Source organism: Cervus elaphus, chromosome 29, assembly GCF_910594005.1.
Source record: "Cervus elaphus chromosome 29, mCerEla1.1, whole genome shotgun sequence".
Taxonomy (NCBI): Eukaryota; Metazoa; Chordata; class Mammalia; order Artiodactyla; family Cervidae; genus Cervus; species Cervus elaphus.
The window spans coordinates 60,533,480-60,547,529 of record NC_057843.1 but is presented as its reverse complement, the minus strand read 5'-3'; the positions used below and the strand labels follow the sequence as shown (position 1 = coordinate 60,547,529).

Here is a 14,050-nt window from a genome sequence, read left to right as displayed (position 1 = left end):
CCTGAGCCCCCTCAGAGTTCGTCCCTCATCTGACCACTTTCCCGTGTCCGACTCCTTGTCACTGGGCCCCCTGAGCCCAGCCCAGCATATTCCTGGCTTAGGAATCTCAGAGGGCTCGAGTCTGATCCCCCAGATGCAGGCTGCAGAGCCCGCTTCTCCCTCTGAGCCATGATCGCCAGAGCTGTGAGAGGAAGACTGTGAACATCCACTGTGGCCTTTTAATGTTTCACCCAAGAAGTCATTTTCCTACATCATTCAGACATAGAAGTCTTGGGGAATTAAATCAAGAAGGTAACTCTGGGCCAGAGTGAAATCTGCCAACAAGTGTGCGGGATTTTCCTGTGTCCACCCTGCTCGCTCTTTCTTATCCACGTCCTGCAGCAGAAAGGAAGCTGGCGGACAAGACATTATATGGTCATACCAATTATTAAACATATATGGCAGCCTTCTGAAAATGCATTCACATACCAAGGAAATTGAATGCATTCACCAACCCAGGCTCCCGCACCGTGGGCTCTGGAGGAATAACAAGGTAGCTTTAACCACTATGATCCAAGGTTGGATCCATACTCCGCCACCTCCCAGCTGTGTGACCTTGTGTGAGTGACTCGCCATCTCTGAGCCTCAGTGGCCATCAGGAAATATATGCGCCTCCCTTACAGGTCTACCATTAGCACTGACTGGAGTGATGTGTTCAAGTGCCTGGCGCTAAGCCTGACACCCAGGAGACCCATCACTGTGACTTTTGTCCCCCCACCCCCACCCCGACTCAGAACTTCCTGCCTTTACAGGGAAAGTGACATGATGGCTCGGCCTGCCTCCCGGGAGGCCTTGAGCAGTGCCGCTGCCTGTGGGGTAGATTCACACCTTTGGATGCATGATTCTGCTTTGAATGCTTTTCTGGAGACATTACCGACAAAGGTCTGTCTCGTCAAAGCTATGGTTTTATGGATGTGAGAGTTGGACCATAAAGAAGGCTGAGTGCTGAAGAATTGATGCTTTTGAACTGTGGTGTTGGAGAAGATTCTTGGACTGCAAGGAGATCCAACCAGTCCATCCTAAAGGAAATCAGTCCTGAATATTCATTGGAAGAACTGATGTGGAAGCTGAAACTCCAGTACTTTGACCACCTGATGCAAAAAACTGACTCATTTGAAAAGACCCTGATGCTGGGAACGGCTGAAGGCAGGAGGAGAAGGAGATGACAGAGGATGAGATGGTTGGATGGCATCACCAACTCGATGGACCTGAGTTTGAGCAAGCTCCGTGAGTTGGTGATGGACAGGGAGGCCTGGTGTCCTGCAGTCCATGGGGTTGCAAAAAGTCGGACATGACTGAGCGACTGAACTGAACTGATGGGCTCTGGACCACACAGGCGGCAAGTGAGGTTCAGAAGCACTCAGCCAGGCCGGCTCTCCCCACAGGCAGGCTCCTTCCATACCCCATGCTGACTCTTCAGTGAGATGATGGATGGGAAGCTGCCTCCTGGGGAGCAGAGCTCTGCCCCAGCTTGAGGTCCGTCACTGTGATTATCTCAAGCACCTCCTTGATCATCAGGCGTCCTAACGGCCTTTCCCCACCTGTGTTGTCCTCCGTCTTCCAGGATAAGCCAGGGGGATCAGTCTCATTCAGCTGGCTCCACGGCAGTCTCTGAACTCAGGCAAGCGTTGTAGAACTGCATCCACACACGCATACTCCCACCCCCCCTCCACGTGCCTTTTCACGCGTCCGCACCCCCTGCCCCACCCTCACGATCTCATTCCCGCATCCAGGAGGCTCTCAGCACAGCCCACCCTCTGTGATGAAGAAGCCCTTGTAAGCTAGGCTGGGTACCACAGGGACACTCGAGAGACATATGCTGTTCATTCAGTGGCCAAACTCATATACTGGGCATTCACTGTGTGCCACATGCTGGGGTCACAGCGACGGCTAAGGTATAATCCCTGCTCTTAGGACCCCCCCAGTCCAGGGAGGACAGGTGTATAAACGAAGAATGTCACTGCAGGTGGTAAGTGCTGGGATAGCTTAGCCTCCAGCCCTGGGGGAGCACAGAGGACGTGGTTAGTCATCCTGCCTTGAGAAATGTTTTGTGAAAGAGGAGGTACTTTTTCTTCTAATTCTTGAAAGAACAGTAGGATTTAGACAGAAAACAGGAGCTGTGTGAACAGTCTGGCAGTTTCTCAAAAAATTAAAGTTACTATATGACCCAGTAATTCCATTCCTAGGTATACACTCCAGAGAAATGAAAATGTACACTCAAATACAGCATCATAATGTATAAAAGCCAGAAAAGTGGAAACAATCCAAATGTCTATATCGACTGATGAATGGATAAATAAAATGTGGTATATCCATACAATAGAATATTATTCGGCCATAAATAAGAATGCATGCTACAGCACAGATGAACTTTGAAAATATAATGTTCAGTGAAAGAAACCAGATGCCGAAAGGCCAAATATTGTACAATTCCATCTATATGAAATATCCAGAACAGGCGAATCCATAGAGATAGAACCTAGATTAGAGGGATGGGGAATATGGGGGAGTGACTGCTCATGGATATGAGATTTCTTTCTGAAGTGGTGAGAATTATCTGAAATTAGATAGTAGATATGGTTAAACCACGTTGTAAACTTTAAAATGTACACTTTAAAATGGCTAAGTAGTGAATTTTTCTGAATTTTGCCTGTTTTTTTTTCTTTTTTAAAGCCAGGACAAGGTCAGTGAGGGCATCCCAGAGCAAGGGTGGGAGGAAGGGGAGTGGTCTTGGGGAACAGGAAGCATCCAGTGTACCTCGGGTCTAATGCACTGTATTTTTCTACCGTTGCTTCACAGCTTTAGAAGGCTGAAGGACTGTCAGCCCTGATCCCTGCAGTATTCATTAGGGTGCTTTTGGCTCCAGTTAATTCAAACTGGAGTACACAGTGGTGATGGTTCCGTTGCTAAGCCGTGTCTGACTCTTTGCGACCCCGTGGACTGTAGCCCACCAGTCCCATCCTACAGAGGACTGTAGCCCATCCTCTGTCCGTGGGATTCTCCAGGCAAGAATACTGGAGTGGGTTGCCACTTCCTTCTCCAGGGATCTTCCCGACCCAGGCCTCAAACCCATAGACCCGCATCTCCTGCATTTCAGGTGGATTCTTTTACCACTGAGCCTAGAGGAAACGTTATCAGTACCCTGGAAAATTCCAGAGGTAATGTAGAGTTCAGGCACAGTTTGATCCGAGATTAAGTCCATTTCTCTCTTTTGTCTCTGCCTTCCTCCATATTTGAACTCTGTCATCATACTAGCTTCCCATGTGTTACGGAGATATGAAAAGAAAGATACGTTTCAACTAGAAAAACCTTATAAGATTCCTTGGACAATGTGGAATTTTAGCTGAGCTTTACATAATGGACAAAACCTTGAGGAGAAAATATTGGAGGCAGTGGCGTTCCAGGGTGAAAATCCATGAGCAGGAAGGTGGAGGGTATGTCTGGGGAAATGAAAACCCAGGAGCAGGAAGGTGGAGGGTGTGTCTGGGGAAAGTTCAGGAATCTGTTGGATCTGGCTGCTTGTGGACAGAAAGTAAGTGCAGAGCTGAAGGGAGCTTGAACCATAACCTGAAGGCCGTGGGGAGCCAGGAAAGGAGTTTCAGCAGCATAGCAGCGTGAGGGACTCCTGAAAAAGCTCCTTCTGGCTCTCAGATAATATTATGGAGATATTGCTACTTTCTGTAGGTATAATAATATTGTGGTCACATAGGACTACATGCTGAAGTGTATGGAGCCTGAAATTTACCTTCAAATGGTTTGGGGGACAGTGTATATATAGAGAGGGAGCCAGCAGATATGGCAAAATGTTAGCAATTTTTGAATCCCGAAGGAGAGTACACAAGTGTTCATTGTACTATTTAGCTTTTCATAACAATTTGAGAAAAGAAGAAAAGTGGCAGTGGGAGAGACAGACCATTCTGAGGGAAGGACAGGCTGGGGAACTGGTGCGCTGAGGGCATGACAGCCCAAACCCCATGGTCTGGGGCCAAAGGTGGCCCGATGCTGAGATGGGCAGAGACCCGAGACACAGGGCTTGGGGCAGGTGGGCATGTAGATGAGGGAGGCACAGTCGTCTCATGACTGCAGTTTCCAGCCTGAGGTCCCAGGAGGACCCCAGAGCCAAGAATAGAGCTGCAAGACGGCCAAGCAGGAAGAGGAGCCTCCACGGAGGGTCATTTTTGCTCTCTTGGTAATGGATGCTCGCTAATGTGACTAACATAACACGTGACTCATAGAATTTCAGAGCGTGAAATGACCTAAGAAATCACCTAAACCAACCCCTCATCTCCCTGATGGAGAAACCGAGGTGTAGACTCACCCAAAGTCCCAAAGCCAGAGAAGTGACTGGGACGAGCTACCAGTTCACACACATCCTCATGTGCCTGTTTTCTTTCCTGCCCATCCCCTGAGTGCTCTGGGAACCAGACAGGAGAAATGAGGAGGGAACGTGAGTTTGCTCTGATCTTCTTAGTGAATCCTTTGAGACATTTTCTGAATTTATATGTTAACTGAGAACTTTCCATTGTATAGATTTCTGCAGGGTGGTGGAGATGGGGTGATTAATAGCAACCGCTGACTCTGAGTCATTCACTTGGGCCAGGTGCTGGTCAGGGGGCTTTACTCCTATCCGTGTATTTAATCCCCAACTGTATGAGGAGATCCTGTGTTTAGACCCATTTTACAGATGGCAACAGTGAGGCTGCATAGCTGCTGCAGGGTTTCAGCATTTCTAAGTGGCAGGGTTGGGACTAGAGGTCAGACACTCTGGCCTCTGATCTGACATCTTTAACGACCTTGCTCGCAACTACAGCACTGGATCCAGGTTCCCCCATACTCTCAGAGACTGGCTGACTGAGTGATTGATCGGTCAGTTTATTTTGCCAGGGAGAGGGTCAACAGCAAATTCTGGCCCCAGCCTATGGGTATTTTTGTAGTAAATCAAGGCCTATTTATTACTCATAGAGTATTTGGGGGGGGGTCTGTAATAAAAAAGGAAATGCACAACCTAATTTCTCTTCCCTGCTACATTGCTCATTCTTCTTTAATAACCCTCCCTTATCAGCCTCCTGGCAGCTTTTGCATTCCTTTGCATGTTAATTACTTTGTTAATTACGTTAATATCTTTGGTTCTGCCCAGCACATCTTGGCGCTTTTTGTTTCTAGCATGCACCCATTCTGCCTTGTTCATTGGCATATGCGGGCCCAGTTCCCGCTTCTAAAAGGGACTCTTTGAGCCTCGGTAAACACGTGGCTTTCAATTAGTCTCACAGTCATCATTCCTGTTTTCTTCTCAGCCATGTCACTGGTCGGGTGTTTTTAACATTGTCCCAAACGGAAGCTATGTTGTGCTGTTTCTGACTTTGTTCCTCAATCCTCATTTCCTGTCCGGTCACAGCTCAGAGGGTCCCACAACCTAGCACTGAGTGATGAGTAGTGACATTTCCAGGAGGAGGATGAGAGGGGTTGAACCCTGGGGTAGATGGAGGAACAGGTTTGTGAGATGACTCTGGAAAGTGACCTGGAACAGGTCTCAGGAAGCCTTGAATGTTAGCTGAGAAGTCCAGACTTTACCCAAGAGCCAGCATCCTTGCTGAGTGTACATCATGGAATACTAATTCCATTAGGTATCCCCACATGAAAGGGATTGGCGAGATTTCATGGTCCAAAAGTCTAAGAAATGGCAAAAATGATGAATCTGCCTCTTGGAAAAGTACAGTGGGCTTTAGCATGTTAAAGGCTCTGTGAAGCCCTACAGTTTACAATTTTTAACCAGAAGTTTTTAACGTTAATTCTTAATGATAAATATTTAATTAATTTACATTCATATTGGCTGTACTAGGTCTTCACTGGGGCTCTTGGGCTCAGTAGTTGCAGCATGTGGGACCTTGGTTTCCTGACCAGGGATTGAACCTGGGGCCCCTGTCTTGAGAGCACAGTTTTATCCACTGGAGAGTCCCAGCGATAAATAATTTGCTTATTTATTTCTGGCTGTGCTGGCTCTTCGTTGCCGTGGGCGGGCTTTCTCCAGCGGCAGCAGACAGGGGCTCCTCTCCAGTCGAGGTATTGGATTTCCCGCTACGAAGGCGTCTCTCGCTGTGGAGGACAGGCCGTAGGCGGCACGGGCTTCAGGATTACAGTCGTGGTGGGCAGGTTCAGTTGCTCTGCGGAGTGTGGTCTCTTCCCAGACCAGGGATCGAACCCATGTCCCTGTATTGGCCGGCAGATTCTTAGCCAGTGGACCACCAGGGAAGTCAATAGTAAATATTTTAAATCAGGATTTCCAAAGCTCCTTTGGCCATGGAACTCCTTTTTCACTTGCATGATGTAGCGTATTTACATCACTTATATGAGGAATGTAATTTAGGGAGTACCGGTGGAGGGGACCAGGAACCTTTCTGTGGGTTCTGAATCAGAGAGGGCGTGCTTAGATTTGGCTTTACAGAGGTGGCTCTGGCAGTCAGTTGGAATGAGGGGAGACTAGAGAAAGGAGGAGAAAATGATACAGGCCTGGAACAGTTCAAGCAAGACAGAATAAGGATCTAAAGTGAAGGTTTCAAATGTTTCAGTGTTTTCTTTCCATTTTATTTCAAGCTGCATTGTTGTCTTGAAATTGGAAAATCAGTGTTGCTATAATAAATCACAGTACAAGGGTTTTACTCAGGCTTAAAATCTGAATGAGAAAAGCAGTCTGTGCAGTCTTCCATCTTCCAAGGAAGCAGTTAGCCCTACGGGGTGCTGGGACACAATAGCATCTGTTTCTGCAACTCATCAGAGCTCATCCAGGTCTTCGCGTAGGACAGACCCAGACGCAGGTCCCGAGCCCGCACTTCCATGGCGCTGTGACCCTGGGAAGATGGCTCTGCCCCTCTGTGTCTCCGTTCCCCCTAGAGCAGAGAGGAACAACAACCCTTCCCTCACGGGACAGCTTCAGGGACGTGTGAGGGGACGTGTGCAAAGTCCTTATCAGCACAGTGCCTGACACACGACAACGTAAGAACAAATAATTGCCTTTCCATATAAGTCACGACAGGCTGGGAGAGGCTGCAGTAATAAAGAACCCCTAAATCTTCACAGGCGGGCGCAACAAAGCTCTACTCCTCACTCCTACAAAGTCCACCTGTGGAGCTGGGTGGTCTCCATAGCAACCATCTCCCATAAGACAGCTCCAGGATCTGAACCCCAACACAAGGAAGCACACGGGTCTTGCAAACAGCTCTTCTGTGCTTCAGCCCATCAGGGCCAAATGTCACGTCCGCCCACTGCCCACCAGCCAGAATCAGTCGCATGACTCCCACAACGTACAGGGGCTGAGAACCGTGGGCCTGCAGGTGGGGTGTCTGGGGAGCTGTAGCCTCTGCCAGCCCTTCATCCCACGGCCCGTCCTGCCTTACATCGCGGTGTTAGAGGGGCACACGGAATTATGTGTGTGAAAGATGCTAAGTCAAAGTTAGAAGTGCGCATACGCTTACTTTGTGCTCTGCCAAAGCCACATCACACTCGTCAGTTCATAGGAAAAACTTATGACATCAACCTTCTTTAAATCGACATTGCTGTTCTTATTCCCCCAAGTCCACCTCACCTCTGGACTGCCCACTCCTCCTCTTGTTTGAGTCTTTTAAACTATTTTTCAGTGAGATCATTGGGGCCACTTATGAGTAGCCTTTGGTGGCCTCTTTTTTGGAACGGTGCACCGGGAAGCACACCCCGCGTGGAAAAGGTGACCCTGGAGCGCCCTGAGGAGTGAGGAGGCCACCGGCACGTTCCTGCCGGACGGCCGGGAACACTCCCGGGGTGCCGCTCCATGTACTCCAGGGTTCCGCAGGTCTCTAAGGAGCACCGGGGCAGGGGCAGGGTGCGCGTGGCTGCTCCAAGCACCAGCAGGCCCCCAAACGCGGACACTGACAGTGTGGGCCGTCAGCTTCACGGTGACGCCTGGCTGCAGAATAACCAGCGCCAGCTCAAAGGCAGCCCCTGGTGCGTCGGGCCCTGGGCATGGGGAGGGGGCAGCAGGCTCGCCCTCTAAGACCCTCCTGGAGTCTTGTGTCTTATCTGGGCCCTGGACCCTGTGGAGACGGTGACAAGATGAAGAGTGGCCAGAACAGGCAAAGAACAAAAAACTGTTCCGCCGCACAGAAAAGGCTGATATCAGCCTGGCCAAGAGGAGGCTCAGAGGGGCACCGTCGCCGCCACTGCACTTCAGAGGGCTGTCCCGGGTCCCAGACAGGAGGCAGGACCTGCAGGGCCCCGGAGGGAAGAGCCAAGGTCAGCGGGGCCACTTCTGAGGACACAGACCTCAGCTCAGGATGAGGAAGAACACCCACCTTTCCGTCTGCCTCATCCAGAAATTCACCGGGCTTCTGGAGAGGGTAGTGAATGTCTCATCACCCGAGTTGTGCAAAGAAAGGTTGGACGAGTTTTTGGCAGGGACGGCACACTACCGGGAGGAGGCAAAAGAAGACACTTGAGTGCATCTGAGCCCAGAAGTTGTGTGATTACAAACCAGAATGGCGTGACCTCAGAAGACTTCCGTTTGTTGCTTTGGGGTGTGAAAGACACACAACAGCTTTATGGTTGCAGTGAACTGGAGCATCCTGCTCCCCTCGGAAACCCCACACTGCTGCGGAGGAGGAAGCACTGACCGGGAAGAGGAGCCTGCCCCGGGAAAGGAGCCCCTGCAGAGGGAAGAGGGTCGTGCACACACCCCTGGCCTGCTGCTGCCCAGGGATCCCCTCCTCTAATGAAGCAATCTCTGCCACCTTGTCGGGCTCCCGGTACGCTTGCCTCCTTGAACGGCGACAGGCAGATGAAACAGACGTGTCATTCCCGCGTGTGTTACCGAGGGGGTGCATCTCTGCTTCGTGGCCCTTGGTCTCAACGCTCTTGCTCAATGCTCAGAACCACTCACAAAGCAGGTGACTCCAGCATGTCCCAAAGGAGGATCTGGGGCGTGGAATGAGCATGTGACCGCCCCGGGCCAGACCCTCGCTCAGAGGCAAGGCAGGTGGCTGCCTTTAGCTACTGGCGAACTGTAAACCCTGAGATGCAGGAGAGCACGGGAGAGGGGACCCCGGAGGCTTGTCCAGGCAGCCACCTTCCTTTGGGAGCTGGGACTCCCACAATTAGCCAGTTCCCAGGGAGGCTTACAGACAACAGAGGACCCTGGGGTCAAGCGCCAGCTCCTCAGGTTTCTTGCTGTGTGACCTTGGGTGAGTAAGTCTGTTCCTGGGCTCAAAATCTATGCAAAATAGCAATGAAGCTAAACTCCTAGCGCGGTTAGGCAGACCTAAAGACACTTGAAAAGCATAAACTTGAGTGGTATGCCCAGCAGCGGTGGAGAGAGGAGGTCTGTCCAGGATCCCAGTGCTCCAGCCTTCTGGTTTAGAGCACCTTTGCACCCTAGTTCTGTCACCTCCCTGCTCACACCAAGCTGGCCTTGACTTGATAGCAGGGTCTCCATGAAGCACCAGCCAGGTCGTGCCCTGAGCTCACAGCAGACCCCCGTGAGAGGGTGGCAAGGCATGGGCGTGGCCAGGCCAGGGCTGAGCAGGGCCACTCAGCTGCCTTGAGGCCTGAGCTTGAGAGGTCTGAAGGCTGGGCAGGCGAGAGGCCTCTCTGGCCAAGGACTGAGCTGGGCAGTGCCCCCTGGAAGCTCCATTCACATCTGGGGCCACCGATCCTATCCCAGGCCAGGGACAGTTATGCATACATGGAGATCCTTTGGCCTGGGGGGTGCTGGCCAAGAGGTAGGATGTCGGAGGGAAGCAGGTATTCCCAGGCCAGGCTGACATCACAGGTGAGCAAACTGCCTTGGGCCAGCTAAGGGCCAAGACCAAGTCCAGTTTAGGGCAGGGTTTTCCACCCTTTTTCACACTGTGATACATGATCCTCATGGGACCTAGGTGGCCCCGTCTGCTGTGGCTGGAGATGCCTGGCCCCAGGCCTGCACCCCGAGACAAGAGGACACCGTCCTGGGATGTCTGTAATCCGTTACCGGCACACCAGTAACAGGCATCACTACAGGGAGCTCTGGGTTGGCATCTAAAGCGAAGGTTTGGGAAGTCAGGCAGACCCAGGCTCACGGATGCCCGTGTAATCCTGAGCCCATGGTTCAGCCTCTCCGAGCCTATCCAGCACCCCCTAACATGGGGGGTGTGCTGGGGTTCACTCTCGTGGTGACAGTTTAGAGGAAGTGGGACTTAGCCCCGAATCTCGCACGCCGCGAGTAGCTAGCACGAGTCAGCGGACAGGAAGTATGAGTGGTGGCGGGGATGGGGGGCAGGGAGGGAGGAGGAAGTCCAGTCTACCACGAGGCCGCAGCCCGCCCCGCAGAGAGGCCGGAAGCACAGGGGCCTTGGAGGGGCAGGCCTGGGGTGAGAAGGCTGGGAAGATTTCAGAGACGGAGGAATGGGGTGAAGGAAGGGCAGCGAAGGGCCGGGAGGGAGATCAGGGGACTGGGCCGTGGATGAGGCTGGGTGACGGGTCAGGGCTGGACAGATATGCCGGGTCTGATCACAGAGGGTCACCGTGCCGGTTCAGGCTCTGGGTGACTCTGCTGAGGTCTGAGGAGCCGCTGAAGCTCTCTGAACGTGGCATTAACTTTGTGTGGAAGACCACTCTGGAAGCAGCAGAGAGGAGGAGCTGGGGCGGGGGAGGCGGAGACGGGGGAAGGCAAACGGCACAGGAGCGTCGGGAGGTCCTGGGAATCGGCCCAGGTCCTGGTCTGACCTGAGCGGACGCGGGGACGGCTCTCAGAGCCAGCGAACCTGGGAGGAACGGGAATGAAGGCGTAGGGAGCAAGTGGTGAGTTCCGGCTGGGAAAGGCTCGGGAGATGGGGTGGGGGCTGATCAGCAGGTGGAGGGCGTGAAAGCAGGGAGCTGAGCTAAGGAGGGCAAAGGACCACAGAACCCTGAGAGGACCCGGCCTCAAATGAGAGTCAGGGCTAACCCGTGTCCCTGCCTCTGGCCACGAGGAGGTCTGGGTCCACGGGGAGTCCTGCTCGGGGCAGGAGGTAGGGAATGTGGATGGGGTACAGGGAGCCTTTCGGAAAACTCCACTGGAGGCCAGAGAAAGGGGCCAGATGGCCTGAGAAGCAGAAAGCAGGAAGGAGCTTTGGACCCGGCTGGGGCAGAGCAGCAGAATGACCCACAGGAGAGAGGCCATCAGGGAGCAGGAAGTGTGTGTGGGGCAGGGGAGGCGGGGGAGGGTGTCCCGCCCTCATCACCCATCAGTCGGTGCCTCAGAGGAGCTGGTGGCTGCTGCCTCCCAGAGTTCTTGTTCATTCTCGGGGCCTAGGTTACAGCATCGCAGAGCCTCACTGTCCCGCATCAGCGTCTGAGGGACACGGGGCTCCCTTCTGCTGTCTGCTCTCCTTTCATTGTCCTGCTCACCCCCGCCCCTGGCCGAGGCCCAGACGCCCAGCTGTGGTGGGTCAGGCAGGTCCCAGGACCACAGGAAGCAGGCTGTGCTCTCATGGTGGAGGGCGTGAGGGCACACATGGTCCTCATGCGCCCCCTGGGAAACACGGGGGCCCCCACAGGCTAGAGCATGATGGTCTCGGCGTCCCGGTCCTGCTGAACATGGGCGCACGCCAGAATCCAGGCCGCCAAGCCGGGCACTGTGCTTCCTCTCTGGCATTGCCACTGCAGAACCACAAGTATCGGCACTCGGAGGGGAAGGGCTCGCCTGCCCACAGTGGGCCTGCAGACCTTTCTGCTCAACACCGACCCCACACACACCAGGAGGTCATGGGAACGGCTCCCCCACGTTCCGCGTATTCCAGGGCAGGCCGGAAAGAGCTGCCTCCACCTCCCAGGTGGGGACGCCTCGGGACACCCCAGGCCCACCAGAGACGGTGGCTCTCTCCCTCCTTTCTGGTAGGCCCGGTCCAGCTCCGAGGTCATGGATGCCATCCCTCTTCCATCCCACAGAACCCGGGACAAGTCTCAGGCCTTTCTGCCAGGTTCCTCAGCATTCCTCTCTCACCAACCAAACATGTCCTGCATTTTAGTAGAACTCCCTAAAGCTGCACAAGCCTGCGGGGGAGGAACACGGCGGATCAGCCGCCTGCCTCCTCGGTCCTCTCTCCCAGAAACAAGCCAGTCTCTTTCTTGGCTCCCGCGGTTCATCTGGCCTCCTCTGAACACGTGGTGCCCGTGGTGCTCACCTTCCCAGAGCCAGCGTTTTCCACCAAAGTCGCTGCTCCCCCAAAGGGAATCCTCCTCCAGCTGCTAAGACAGCGGTGATTTCTCCAACGGCGAAGTCCGCCTGTCCTCACCCACATCCATTGCTTTCAGCCACCTCTCTCTCTCCAGTTCTTTTACCAACTTAAGAAAGAACAGCTGTCACACTTGCTTCAAATATGCTCTTAGAATCATAAGCCCTTCCAAGCATTTATTTGATTCTGTACCGAACACTGGAGCCGCGCTGGCCAGGATACGGGAGGGCGGAGACGGGCCCAGCTCAGGAGCAGTGACGCGTGCGCGGCCCTGTGCCGCTGAGCCCTCATTTCCAAAAGAGGCCAGAAATCTGGGTGCTGGGTGACATCACCTGAGGTTTAAACACTGACTATGAAATCTGACAACGCTAAATGCTGTCGAGGTGAAGTTCCACACACCCGCCGCCCTGCACACGCCCGAGGGGCACGAGTGGCCCTCTGCTCCCGGGCGGAGGAGGGCTGCCCAGCCAGGGCCCCGCCGTGGCCTGCTGATCTCTCCTGGGCAGTGCGGGACCTCCCCGTCCCCAGCACTGGGTCATCGTTTCCTCTGCGGAAGTGCCGGTGTGGGCCCTGGTCTCTCACTGCCCAGCACAGCCGGGCCCGCTGAACAGCGTTTGACGCCCTGCCCCTGTGCCGGGAGGGCGCCGCGGACCGTGAAGTCAGGCGGAGCAGCGGCACCATTACCCGTTGGCAGAGTGCCTTGGGGGAGCCCCCAACCCTGTCAAGCACCGCTTGGCTTTGCGTTCAGCAGCAACACTTGGGAGTTCTGCTCTGAGCTTGCCCCAGAGGCCTGAGACAAAGGCCTACAGCGAGCAGGGCACCCCCGCTGGCCTGTATCCACGGGAAGGGGACCAGAGGCCAGCCACAGACGCTGAGCTGCCCCCACTTGCTCTGTAGGACAGACGTCTGGCTTGGCTTTGCCTCTGACTTGCTCTGTCACCATAAGCAAGTCTCTCGTCTTCTTTGAGCCTCCGTGTCCTCACCTGTAACATGGGTATAAAATTCCTGGCTCCTGAGGTCAAAATCAAAGAGAGACCTTAATATGAATGCGTGTATGAGCCGTGACAGGCTAGAAATGTTAGGACCTATTATCACACTTGTCAGCCCTTAACTTCCCCCAAGATCATTCTCACCTCTGCTATGACCCTGACACAACCACAGAATTTCCTGTCAGATCCCAAGGTCAAACTCAGGATGCCTCTCTGAACAGGACCAGGCAGGGATTCGAATGCTGAGCCCAGGCCCCTTGCCCTCCCCAGCCAGGCCCCAGCCACCTCCCCCACTTCATCTCCCCTCCACACAGCAGGGCTGCAGGCGGTGGGGCCAGGGAGGACAGGGCGAGCCGCCCTGGGCCCCGGCACGCCTGAGCGAGGGTGCCTGGTACCAGCAGGCTGGGTAAGTCCACAAGCCAGAGGCCGGCCCTCAGGCCAGCTCCGGGGGCTGACCTGGCCACGACTGGCGCCTGGGAACGGTACATTCCAGCGAACGCTAGGGCAGCCCCGAGGCTGCACAGCAAAGGGCACGGGATCAGGGTCAGGACACCTGCGCCTGTGTCTCCAGTCAGTCACCCCCCTGCCAGGAGTCCTTTTCTGGGCCTGTTTCCCCATCTGTAAAAAGAAGAATCAGACTAGAACATAATCCCTTAAGTGTTTTAAAAGTGAAGAAGCCTGGGGAGGGAGATTCTGCTGCCATGGTGACCAGAGGACGTTCCTGGCGTTCAGTGCCGAGAGACCAGAGCTTCTGAGTGCCCTGCACTGGACAGGACAGTCCCTCCCGACAAAGAATCACATGGAAAT

At 53.9% G+C, this 14,050-nt stretch overlaps 2 protein-coding genes across 11 annotated transcripts in view; one reads left to right on the top strand and one right to left on the bottom strand.

The window, feature by feature from the left end:
- The window catches only part of GABBR2 (gamma-aminobutyric acid type B receptor subunit 2), a 359,033-nt gene that overhangs the window by 321,253 nt on the left and 23,730 nt on the right, over positions 1-14,050 (top strand). The window lies entirely within an intron of this gene.
- The window catches only part of LOC122685742, a 50,752-nt gene continuing 44,541 nt past the window's right edge, over positions 7,840-14,050 (bottom strand). For 4 of the 10 annotated variants that reach the window (XM_043890623.1, XM_043890622.1, XM_043890625.1 and 1 more), the window contains exon 7: positions 12,392-13,266. In XM_043890623.1, the coding sequence (XP_043746558.1) occupies positions 13,058-13,266 (209 nt within the window). In that variant the 3' untranslated portion in view covers positions 12,392-13,057. Of the gene's footprint in view, positions 8,474-12,391; positions 13,862-14,050 lie in introns of those variants that run through there. The other 6 variants (XM_043890627.1, XM_043890629.1, XR_006338538.1 and 3 more) reach the window with 5 other exon arrangements.